This window comes from Monodon monoceros, unplaced genomic scaffold (assembly GCF_005190385.1).
Source record: "Monodon monoceros isolate NGI ecotype Baffin Bay Population unplaced genomic scaffold, NGI_Narwhal_1 Super_Scaffold_19, whole genome shotgun sequence".
Taxonomy (NCBI): Eukaryota; Metazoa; Chordata; class Mammalia; order Artiodactyla; family Monodontidae; genus Monodon; species Monodon monoceros.
In genome coordinates, this window is record NW_021703775.1 from 14,792,735 (window position 1) to 14,806,481 (window position 13,747).

At 36.3% G+C, this 13,747-nt stretch overlaps 1 protein-coding gene across 1 annotated transcript in view; it reads right to left on the reverse strand.

The window, feature by feature from the left end:
• The window catches only part of DNAH6 (dynein axonemal heavy chain 6), a 291,735-nt gene that overhangs the window by 136,581 nt on the left and 141,407 nt on the right, over positions 1–13,747 (reverse strand). The window contains exons 34-35 of the mRNA XM_029232839.1: positions 4,734–5,289; positions 3,862–3,984 (exon numbers count right to left, since the gene is read on the reverse strand). Of these exons, the coding sequence (XP_029088672.1) occupies positions 3,862–3,984; positions 4,734–5,289 (679 nt within the window). The remainder of the gene's footprint in view (positions 1–3,861; positions 3,985–4,733; positions 5,290–13,747) is intronic.

The following is a 13,747-nucleotide window of genomic DNA, read 5'->3' on the forward strand; positions in this document are numbered from 1 at the left end:
GTGTTTTCACAAATGGTGCTAGAATTGGACATCCACATGCAAAAAAAAAAAAAAAAAAAAATGATACTATGCCTTTCACAAAAATTAACTCAAAATGGATCATAAACCTAAATGTAAAATGTAAAACTATAAAACTCTTAGAAGAAAACAGAGGAAAATATTTAGGTGACCTTAGGTTTGGAAGTGAGTTTTTAGATATAACACCAAAAGCACAATCCATGAAAGAAAAATTGATAAGTTAGATCATTAAAATTAAAAATGTGTGTGTTGTGAAAGATATTGTTAAGAGAATGAAAAGACAAGCCAGACTTGGAAAAAATACTTGCAAAACACATATCTGATAAATAACTTGTATCCAACATATATAAAGAACTCCCAAAACTCAATAATAAGAAAACATATAACCTGGACTTCCCTGGTGGTGCAGTGGTTAAGAATCCGCCTGCCAATGCAGGGGACACGGGCTCGATCCCTGGTCCAGGAAGATCCCACATGCCGCAGAGCAACAAAGCCCATTGTGCCACAACTACCTAGCCTGCGCTCTAGAGCCTGTGAGCCACGACTACTGAGCCTGCATGCCACAAGTACTAAAGCCCGTGCACATAGAGCCTGTGCTCTGCAAAAAGAGAAGCCACTGCAATGAGAAGCCTGTGCACTGCAACAAATAGTAGCCCTTGCTCACCACAACTAGAGAAAGCCCATGTGTAGCAACGAAGACCCAACGCAGGCATAAATAAATAAATAAATAAATAAAAATAAAGCACAATGCGTAGTCATTGACATCTGTGGAAAAAAAACATACAATCTAATAAAAAGTGGGCAAAAGATTTGGAAACATCATCAAAGAAATATGGATGGCAAATAAACATATGAAGAGACACTCAACATATTAGAAAACTGCACAGTGAAACCACAATGAGATACTGCTACATACCTATTAGAGTGGCTAAAATCTAAAATACCACACCACCACATTCTGGTGAGGATGTGGAACAACAAGAACTCTCATTTATTGCTGGTGGGAATACAAAATGGTACAGCCATGTTGGAAGACAGACTAGCAGTTTCTTACAAAGGTAAACATAGTTTTATCATATGATCCAGAAATCACAGTCCTGGATATCTACCCAAATGAGTTGAAATCTTATGTCTACACAAATACCTGCACGTGAATGTTTATAGGAGCTTTATTCATAATTGCTAAAACTTGGAAACTTTGAGATGTCTTTCAGTAGGTGAGTGGATAAACTTGGTAAATCCATACAATGGAGTATTAATCCAGTGCTAAAAAAATAAGCTATCAAGCCACAGAAAGACATGGAGGAATCGTAAATACATACTATTAAGTGAAAGAAGTCAATCTGAAAATGCTACATACTGTATAATTCCAGCTATATGATGTTCTGGAAAAGGTAAAACTATGGAGACAGTAAAAACAATCAGTGGTGCCAGGGGTTGAGAGGGTGTGGATGTATGAATAGGTAGAGCACAGATTTTTAAGGCAGTGAAACTATTCTGTATGATATTATACATGATATTATTTATTTATCAAAACTCATAGAATTGTACAACACAAAAAAGAACCATAATGTAAACTATGGACTTTAGTTCATAAGACTGTATGGTTCATCCATACTGGTTCATCAGTTTTAACAAATGTACCACACCAATGCAAAATGTTAATAACAGGGGAAACTATTTGGAGGAGGGAAATTATACGACAACTCTCTATACTTTCTGTTAAATTTTTCTATAAACCTTAAGCTGCTCTAAATAATAAAGTCTATTAAAAGAGTGAATTCAGAAATGTTTAACATCTTTTGGCAGCCCATGATAAAGTCTCAATTCTGAGAATTACTGTCTTTAATAAGGTACTCTGTTCACTTTGCTGTACACCTGAAACTAACACAACATTATAAATCAACTATACTCCAATAAGAAATTAAAAAAAAATAAGGTACTCAGAGAGTTTACCACAATATTATTAAAATGTTGTTGCCTAAGAATAAGGAAAACAATAGTTTTCTGATTCATTTTTGGAGGGGGAGATGCAGAAAGAAGATGGCTTTCTTGAAGTGGCTTTCTTGAGATGAGATGGAGCAAAACACTTAAAAAGATTGTTCCACATATATGCATTAAAATATGATATATTTTTTTCCCTTTCTGACTTACTTCACTCTGTATGACAGACTCTAGGTCCATCCACATCTCTACAAATGACCGAATTTTGTTCCTTTTTATGGCTGAGTAATATTCCATTGTATATATGTACCACATCTTCTTTATCCATTAGATGAACCAATTTGCAGGGTAGGAATAGACAAGCAGACATAGAAAATGGATATGTGGACATGGTGAGGAAGGGGGAAATGGGATGAATTGGGAGATTAGGATTGACATATATACACTACCATGTGTAAAATAGATAGCTAGTGGGAACTTGCTGTATAGCACAGGGAGCTCAGCTTGGTGCTCTGTGGTGACCTAGATGGGTGGGATGGGGGTGGGTGGGAGGGAGGTCCAAGAGAGAGAGGATATATGTATACATATAGTTGATTCATTTTGTTGTACAGAAGAAACTAACACAACATTGTAAAGCAACTCTACCCCAAGTAAAAAAAACAAATGAACAGGGTTTCCCTAGTGGCGCAGTGGTTGAGAATCTGCCTGCTAATGCAGGGGACACGGGTTCGAGCCCTGGTCTGGGAAGATCCCACATGCCACAGAGCCACTAGGCCCATGAGCCACAACTACTGAGCCTGCGCGTCTGGAGCCTGTGCTCCGCAACAAGAGAGGCCGCGATAGTGAGAGGCCGGTGCACCGTGATGAAGAGTGGCCCCTGCTTGCCACAACTAGCAAAAGCCCTCACACAGAAATGAAGACCCAACACAGCAAAAATAAATAAATAATAATAATAATAAAAAAAATGAACAAGATGAGTGGATAAAGGAGAAGTGGTATATATAGACAATGGAATACTACTCAGCAATAAAAAAGAATGAAATCTCAGGGCTTCCCTGGTGGCGCAGTAGTTGAGAGTCCTCCTGCCAATGCAGGGGATGTGGGTTCGTGCCCCGATCTGGGAAGATCCCACATGCTGTGGAGCGGCTGGGCCCGTGAGCCATGGCCGCTGAGACTGTGCCTCCAGAGCCTTTGCTCCGCAACGGGAGAGGCCACAACAGTGAGAGGCCTGGGTACCGCAAAAAAAAAAAAAAAAAAAAAAAAAAAGAATGAAATCTCAAAAAGAAAAAAACATCGCTTGTTAAGGTAAAGAGAAACCCTATTTTAGAATGCAGAGGGCACAGAAGATAATATGGAACTGAGTTGTTCTGAATAATAATGTAAAAGTTTTCCTTCACTTTGGGTGGAATGGTACCTCTGAGGTTAGAATTTGTCTTTGGTAATCGACCTAAGGTTGGGTGGGAGGTAAACTGTTTTTCTCCTCTTCTTGGCTCTCAGAGGTGTTAGGGGTTCCTAAAATCTAAAAACTGTAACAATGCTTGGATTTACTGTTCTTTTCCTTCCAGGTACTTCCCTCTCATTATCTCAAGCCTCCTGCAAAGTCTTTTTTTTAATGCCCCAGGTTGTTCTACCTGTGTTTGGGGAAACTCAAGGAAGTGTTTATATTTGAGAGAAAACAGTCTGGAGAGAAGCCAGGCAGGGTAACAAAAAGTGAGGACAGCTTTGGGAAGTACACAACCTTCCTGGAAGATCCCAAGAATTCTGGGGAGAGAGCTATGTACAATGCTGGGATTCCCTCAATCAAGCACAGTGAGGTGTTAACCAGTTGCTATCTGGGCACTCGAGGGAAGGGTGAGCCCTGACAGATGGAGACAGTGGGGAGTGTCTGACTGCACTTACTTTTTTAGAAACACTCTTCATCCAGGTTTTAACATAAGGCATCCACTTCAGTTCTTCAGGATCCACAAACACCATCCCACATCTACTGACTGTTGCAGGAGAGGCAACCTTTAGATCTTGCACCTAAAATTGAAAAACGTCGAACAGGAAATGGCTAACATGATACTTCCTTATTCCTCTAAATTCAACGTTAAGGAATCACACATTTAAAGTTTAACACTGTAAGGCTTTGTGTGGAAGAGATTGGGGGAGCTATAAGTGATTAAAAATGGAGAAGAAAAGTTAAGTGAGGTGTAAGGAGAAAAAAATATATAGAAGGATACTGTCAAATCCTTATGGGAAGGTATAAGTATTTCTTTTCCCTTCTTTTTGTTTTTCTTCTTATCTTTTTCATTCTTATATCCAATACCTAGCCTAATACCCAGGACATAGTAGGTATTCAATTAATGTTTGATGAATGAATACAGCAGGGGTGATATCTTCCATAATATTTTGTAGCTGTATTTGGCCCACATTCCTTTTCCAATCCCATCACCAAATATTCATACCACAGAGGGATGATTTATTCATCTTAAAAAAAAATATATATATATATATATTTACTGCCTCCAAAGGAAAAGAAACAAGTGCTTGGGAAGCTAGAATTTATTGTATTTCCTGTTTATAGAGAGACAGAAACATTTGAGAGACTTTGGTTGTCAGAATGGACAATCTATTATAAAAGGACAATTTGGTAAATATTTATTATGTAAACAAAACACCATGGTAGGCCTTATAGGTAGTCAATGGTACATCAGTAACAGAAAAAAATTAATGATGGTATGCTAATCTAATGAACGATTTCACTCCACAGTAAGGAATATGCAATTTACCTCAAAAAGCATGTGGATTTGAGGTGTGAGTTTAATCCTCTCACTGTTAGCCAGGCAAAGCATCTTGTTATCATCCAGGACTGTATTCATATTTTCAATCCAAAGAGCATCTACTGGCCCATCACTGATGATCCACTTATGGTCTTCTGAAGTATCATTCACAGCTGCTCGGATACTTAGTGCCATCAAACCATCTTTCCACTCTAAGGTTATGTTATTAACTTCACCATATAATTCACCCATTGTAATTGATTTAGGATTAAGAACATATGTTTTAACGGATTGGTAAAAGGGATTGTCTACACCAAGTTTTCTCAAATTCCCTAAAGTTTCTGCTAGTATTTGGTAAACTGTGGTCTTGCCACCTCCTGTTGGCCCTACTAACATAACACCATGCCTTACTAGCATGGTTTCATAGAACTGTATCACTTTTTTAACCATACATGTCTCAGGCTGAAGATTTTGTCTCTTCATGACATCTATAATTGTTGACTGCAATATACCATAATCGTGTTCTGGAATTTGGACTCCAGGAAAAAGGTCAGATATGATTCCACTGTAAAAAATAAAATAAAATAAGTTAGGAACACTGGTCATTGATATTTCCCCATGTCTGTTACAATTAATTTATTAAACATTACTATGGGTCCTATTTTTCTCATTATATTTCCTTCTGAACACACAGTACTAGATTATCCTGTGTGTTATACCAGAATCTATCATTTCTCTGTTATTGTGCATGATTTTGTTTGTTTCTTGTACAGTAGACCAATGTTCTTAAGTATATTGGGAGCTTTTTGAGGTAGGGAATATTTCTTACATTTTTGTATTATACACAGTATGGCATAGTACCAAACATATAGGTGACAAATTTAACAGTTTATTTTAAAAATTATATTTATATCTCAACTTTTCCCAAAAGCACTTATGTGTGCTTATAATGGTATATAAATATTCAGAAAAATAAGATGGAAATAGAAATAGAAAACTAGTACTACATAAAAAAGGGAGTAAAGGAAAAATGGGCTGTTTCTGTAGGAAACAGTTAATATGGGATGGTTCTATGGGTAAAAAAGAAGCTAAACTCCCGCCTTACACTACATAACACAAAAACATTTGAGAGGCAGTAAAAAAACTTAATATAAAATGACAAGAAACGTACAAGATGAGGGAGATCAAGATGGTGAAGTAGGAGGATGTGAGCTCATCTCCCTCTATGAACACATCAAAAATACATCTACATGTGGAGCAACTCTCACTGAAAGCAAACTGGAGACTGGCAGAAAGACTCTTCTGCAGCCAAAATTGTAAAGAAAGATCCACACAGAGTCAGGTAGGAAGGGAAGAGAAAGAGCGATTCGGTTGGTACCTGTGCCTGTTGGAGGGGACACACAAGAGGCAGGGAATTACATGGGCTTGGAGGTCCTCCCTGGGGAGTGAGGGGTTTGACCCACATTGGGCACTGCAGTCCTGGGGGCTGACACTGGGAAGACAAGACCTCTTAGCTGGTTTGAAAGCCAGTGGGACTACCAGCAGAGCTGTAAGAAACCTAGACTCCACTTGTGAGGGGTGTACACATGGTTGTTTACTCCCAAGAACAAGGGGGAGGAAACAGAATGAAACTGCCTGGGGCTCTGACTGGTTTCCCACAACCCCTGTCTCCCACCTTGTGCCCTGGCCCATGCTGAGCACCTGCTCCAGCACTACTAGCTCTAGTGCAGCTCCCCACTAGGGTTAAGGCTGCCATTGCCAAGGAGAGAGTGCAGTTAGTGGGAAGGAGTGGGTTTGGACCCAGCACTGCATCTGAATAGGGCAAGGGAGGCTATTGCTGGAGCTTATGGAGGCAGTGGATCGTGAGTGGCCTGGAACTCTGATGTGTTGGGATCACCCCAGTACTTGCCCCAACCTGCACCTGGCATCCAGTCCGGCCCTTCTCACTCAGCACTGCTCCTCTAGAGTGAAGGTGCTGATGCTGGGAGGGGTAGATCACGCACTTAGAGGGAATAGAACCAGCTCAGACCCAACCTCAAGGTGCTTCAGCACCTTGGGACCTGCCTCTGCCCTTCATAGGGCAAATGTTGACCACTGAGCATAGGACAAGCCCTGGTTCACACCTGACTCTGGCTCTAGCCCCTCCATTTCCAGCCCCACTTCCCACCAGGGATTGCTGCCAGTACACCCTGGGGGAAGATGTGACCTATGCTTACTTCAGATCCAGCTCTCCCACCAAAGCCACTGGGCACAGTGCAGACTGCATATGGGGTCTTACACAAGGACACTCTTAAAAGACTGGGATAGGTAACTCTTTCACCTAATTTCATATAGACAGAGAAAGTTAAGCTAAATGAGAAGTCTGAGGACTTTGTTTCAAATGAAAGAATAAGAAAAGAAATCTAAAATAACAACTAACGAAACAGAGATAAATAGTTTATCAGATAAAGAGTTCAAAGTGCTAGTGATAAGAATGCTAACTGAACTAGGGAAAAGAATAGATGAACACAGTGAGAATTCTAATAAGGAACTAGAAAACCCAAATAAGGAAACAGATATCCAGGTACAGGAAGCACAGAGAGACTCAAACAAGATGAATGCAGAGACGCACACCAAGACATATCATGATTAAATGGCAAAAGTTACATATAAGGAGAGAATTCTAAAGGCAGCAAGAGGAAAACAAAGAATCACATACAAGAGAATTCCCCTAAGGCTATCAGATGATTTTTCTGCAGAAACTTGCAGGCAGAAGGGAGTGACATGTTATATTTAAAATGCTGAAAGTGCTGAACTACTTGCTGGGTAGAGTATCCTACACCCTAAGATACTCTACCCAGCAAGATTATCATTTGGAATTGAAGGAGAGATAAAGAACTTTGCAGAAAAGCAAAAACAAAAAGAGTTCATCAATACTAAACCTACCCTAAAAGAAATGTTACAGGATCTTCTCTAAGTGGAAAAGAAAAGGCTACAACAAGAAGTAAAAATTTGTAGGGAAGGAAAAATCCTACTAGTAAGGGCAAATATATGGTTAAGGCTGTGGATCAATCACTTAAATAAGCTAGTGCAAAGATTAAAAGACAAATTGTAAAATCAACTATATTACAGTAAACGTGAAGGGATAAACATGAAGATGTAAAATATGACATTAAACCCACAAAATGTGAGGGAGGGGAATAAAAAATGTAGATCTTTTAGAAGGCGTTTGAATTTAAACGGCTATCAGTTTAAAACAAGTAGATATAGTTATAGGTCAACATATATAAACAGCATGGTAACCACAAATCAAAACTTACAATAGAAACACAAAAACAAGAAAGAAAGGGACACAAGTATACCACTAAAGAAAATCACCAAACCACAAGGGAAGAAACAAAAAGAAGAAAAGAACAGAGAAGAACTACAAAACAACCATAAAACAAGTAATAAAATGGCAATAAGTACATAACAATTAATAATCACTTTAAATGCCAATGGACTAAATGCTTCAGTAAAAAAGATATAGGGTGGCTGATTGGATACAAAAACAAGACCCATCTATGTGCTTCTTACAAGAGACTCACTTCAGAGCTAAAGACACACACAGACTGAAAGTTAGGGGATGGAAAAAGATGTTTCATGTAAATGGAAATGACAAGAAAGCTGGGGTAGCAATACTCAGGCAAAATAGACTTTAAAACAAAGTCTATAACAAGCACTATAGAAGGACATTATTAATGATAAAAGGGTCAATAAAAGAAGAGCATGTTATACTCATTAACATATATGCACCCAATACAGGAGCACATAAATATTCAAAGAAAATGTTAACAGATATAAAGGGAGGTATTGCCAATAATACAATAATAGTAGGGGATTTTAATACCTCACTTATATCAATGGACAGATCATCCAGGCCAAAAACAACAACAACAACAACAACAAGGACACAGTTGTCTTAAATGACACATTAGGCCAGTTGGACTTACAGATATCTACAGGACACTCATCCAGAAACAGCAGAATACACATTCTTTTCAAGTGCACATGCAATATTCTCCAAGATTGATCATGTGCTAGGCCACAAAAATAAGTCTCAACAAATTTAAGAGGACAGAAATTATATCAGGCATTTTTTCCTGATCACAATGGTATAAAACTAGAAATCAATTACAGGAAGAAAAATGGGAAAAACACAAACTCATGGAGACTAAACAACATGCTAATAAGAAAGCAATGGATCAATGAAGAAGGCAAAGAGGAAATCAGAAAATACCTTGAGGCAAATGAAAATAAAAAAATAACTTTCCAAAATCTATGGGATACAACAAAAGCAGTTCTAAAGGGGAGGTTTATAGTGATACAGGCAAGAAAAATCTCAAATAAACAACCTAACCTATCATCTAAAGAAATTAGAAAAAGGAGAGGAAACGAAGCCCAAAGTCAGCAGAAGGAAGGAAGTAATAAATATCAGAGAGGAAATAAATATAATTGAAAAAACAAACAAACAATAGAAAAGATCAATGAAACCAAGAGCTGTTTCTTTCAAAAGATAAAAAAAATTGATAAATCTTTAGTCAGGTTCACTAAGGAAGAAGATAGAGGAACCAAATAAAAAAATAAGAAATGAAAGAGAGGAATATACAACTGATCTCACAGAGATACAAAAAATCGTAAGAGAATGCTATTAACAATTACATGCCAATAAACTGGACGATGTAGAAGAAATGGATAAATTTCTAGAAACATATAATCTTCCAAGACAGAATCAGGATGAAATAGACAACATAAAAAGACTGATCACTAGATGTGAAATTGAATATGTAATTTTAAAAAATCTTGCTACCAAAAAAAGTCCAGGACCAGATGGCTTCATGGGGGAATTCTATCAAACATACACAGAAGAGCTAATAGCTATCTTTCTCATACTATTCAAAAAAGTTGAAGAGGAGGGAACAGTCACAAATTCATTCTATGAGGCTACTATTACATGATACCAAAACTAGACAAAGACACTAAAAAAAAAAAGAAAATTACAAACCAATACTTCTGATAATATACATGCAAAAATTCTCAACAACGATACATCATTCTTTTGTTGTTGTTGTTTGTTTTGTTGTTGTTTTCTTTAACATCTTTATTGGAGTATAATTGCCTTACAATGGTGTGTTAGTTTCTGCTTTATAACAATGATCAAGTTGGATTTATTCCAGGAAGGCAAGAATGGTTTGATATTTGCAATTCAATCAATGTGATACACCATATTAACAAAAAAAGAGGAAGAATAAAAATCACATGATCATCTCAATAGCCACAGAAAAAGCATTTGACAAAATTCAAAATCCATTCACGATAAAAACTCTCAAGAAACTGGATAAAGAGGGAACATATCTCAATATACTAAAAGCCATTTATGACAAACCCACAGCTAACATCATACTCAATGGTGAAAAGCTGAACACTTTTATTTTAAAATCACAACAAGATAAGTATGCCCACTCCTGCCACTTTTATTCAACATAGTATTGGGAGTCTTAGTCACAGCAATCAGATAAGAAATAGAAATAAAAGGAATCCAAATTAGAAAGAAGGAAGTAAAAATGTCACTTTCTGCAGATGACATCATATTATATATAGAAAATCCTAAAGACATAACCAAAAATCTACTAGAGCTCATCAATGAATTTGGTAAAGGTGCAGGATACAAAATCAATATACAGAAACACGTTGCATTTCTATACACTAACAACAATCTACTGGAAAGAGAAATTAAGAAAATAATCCCAATTACAATCACATGGAAAAGAATAAAATATCTAGGAATAAACCTACCAAAGGAGGTAAAAGACCTGTACTCAGAAAACTATAAGAAACTGATGAAAGAAATTGAAGAAGACACAACAGATGGAAAGATATATCATGCTCGTGGATTAGGAGAATCAACATTGTTAAAATGACCATATTACCCCAAGGCAATCTATAGATTCAATGCAATCTCTCTCAAAATACCAATGGCATTTGTTCACAGAAATAGAACAAACAGTTTTATGATTTGTATGGAAACACAAAAGAGCCCAAATAGCCAAAATAATCTTGAGAAAGAAGAAAAGACCTGTAGGTATCACACTCCCTTACTTTAGATTATATTAAAAAATTACAATAAACAAAACAGTATGGTACTGGCACAAAAACAAACTCATAGATCAATGAAACAGGATAGCTCAGAAATAAACCCACACACTTATGGTCAATTAATCTATGACAAAAGAGGCAAGAATATACAATGGCAAAAGACAGTCTCTTTAATAAGTGGTGCAGGGAAAACTGGACAGCTACATGTAAAACAATGAAATTAGAACATTTTCTCACACCATTTTGAGTTCCATTTTGAGTTCCATATAAAAAATGAACTCAAAATGGATTAAAGACAAAAATGTAAGACTGGAAACCATTAAAATCCTAGAAGAAAACATAGGCAGAACACTCTTTGACATAAATTGTAGCAATATTTTTTGGATTTGTCTCTAAGGCAAAGGAAACAAAACCAAAAATAAACAAAATGGGACCTACTTAAATTTAAAAGTTTTTGCACAGCAAAGGAAACCATCAACAAAATGAAAAGACAATGGGAGAATATTTGCAAATGATAAGGGGTTAATATCCAAAATATATAAATAGCTCATACAACACAATATCAAACAAACAACCCAATTAAAAAATGGGCAGAAGACCTGAATAGACATTTTTCCAAAGAAGACATACAGATGGCCAACTGGCACATGAAACTATGCTCAATATCATTAATCATCAGAGAAATGCCAATCTAAACCACAATGAGATATCACTTCACACCTGTCAGAATGGCAACCAACAAAAAGACCACAAACAACAAATGTTGGCAAGGATGTGGAGAAAAGGGAACACTTCTATGCTCTTGGTGGGAAACTGGTGCAGCCAACTATGGAAAATAGTATGGAGGGTCCTTAAAAAACCAAAAATAGAACTACCATATTATCCAGCAACTCCACTCCTGGATATAAATCCAAAGAAAATGAAAACACTAATTTGAAAAGATACTTGTACCTCAATATTCACAGCAGTATTATTTACAATAACCAAGGTATGGAAGCAACCTAAGTGTCCACCGACAGATGGATGGATAAAGAAGATTTGGTATGTTGGAATATTACTCAGCCATAAAAAGAATAAAATTTTGCCATTTGCAACAACATGGATAGATCTGGAGGGTATTATGCTTCGTGAAATAAGTCATACAGAGAAAGATAAATACCCTATGTTATCACTTATATATGGAATCTAAAAAATAAAACAAACTAGTGAATATAACAAAAGAAATAGACTCAAAGATATAGAGAACAAACGAGTGGTTATCAGTGGTGAGAGGGAAGGGGGAGGGGCAAGATAGGGGTAGGGGATGAAGAAGTACAAACTACTCTGTATAAAACAAATAAACTACAAGGATATATTGTTCAGCACAAGGAATATAGCCAATATTTTATAATAAATTTAAATGGAGTATAATCTATAAAAATATTGAATCACTATGCTGTACACCTGAAACTAATGCAGTATTGTAAATCAACTATACGTCGATAAAAAAAGAACAAGGAAAAAAAGGTACTAGATGAAAATATAAGAGATGAATTTTACAACACTGTGTTAAGAAAGTCTACCTCAAAAAGATAAAAATTCTATAACTTAAAAAAGTTGATAAAGTGAAAAAATAAAAACAAGCAAAAATCAAACTTCTGTGAGGCAAAAGCCTTTAAACATAAAGAGTGAGTGATAGACTTAGAGAATATTTCCAATTTTTATACCAGATAAAGTTTATGATTTCCCACAAATTGCTAAGTAAAAGAGCACAATAGAATAATGCTCTAAGAATAATAAATATAAATGAGTAATGAACATAAGAAATGATGCTCAGTGGTACTAATAATTAAAGTAATGTACATAAAATAGGCTACTATTTTGGTATCTCTCCCTCCAAAACATATAAAGGGATATGAGCATTTTCATAAAACTGTTTATATAAATGTAAAATGTCTTTGGAGGACTTATTGATAGGATCTATCTAAATTTGTAACGTCCATATCCCATGATCTAGGAAATGTACTTCCTAGAATCTCACTCATAGCAATATCATAATCGTGCAAATATAACTGTATAGAAATTTTCATCATGTTCTGCCAAAAGTGAGTAGACACATGTTCTGGGTAACAGGGGATCTGATAGTGGATAAAGGCAAAGAGAATCCCCAGCAAGGTCATAAATGGGCATCCCACGATGACAGATATGCACCAGGGGTAATGGGCAACCAGTGTAGATCAGAGGGGAGGATGAGGGCTCCAAGGAGACAAATTCAAGAGAATATTTTGTATGATTGAAGGTTGTTTTTGTTTTTGTTTTTAGGAGATTTATATTCTGGCAGAATTTGAAATGAATTAGTGATAGATTTATAGAAAAGTAGGTAAAAGGAATAAAAAACAAAAATTAAGATAATATATGAAGGGAAGATGAAAAGCTAGATAATTTAATAACAAGGGAAAGATAGTGCAGCTTTGGGTAACATTTATATTTCTATAATAAATTATGGAAATCCTGAATATTTAGCTCCAGTTATATTGTAACATGCCTACACAGAGAGGATGGGTGGAGGGGGAGAGGTGCGTGTGCATACCCTCATCTCTCTGTTAGTAACTTAATAGATAACATCTAAAATGGAAAAGTCATGAGATGGCATAAACGTGGTACTAAACAATATGGAGGTTGTTGTAGAGCAGAAACTAGCACACCATTGTAAAGCAATTATACTCCAATAAAGATGTTAAAAAAATATGGAGGGAAATGGGAAAGAACGAATGAATGAATTGAAAAATGATTGCCTTCGGGAAGTGGGACTTGGTGAAGGGCAGGGAACTGTTGTTTTTCATGAGAGTAACTTATAATAGCATTTTATTTTTAAAACCACATACTTATATGACTTGGATAAACATAAAACTAAATAATAAAAGAAGAAA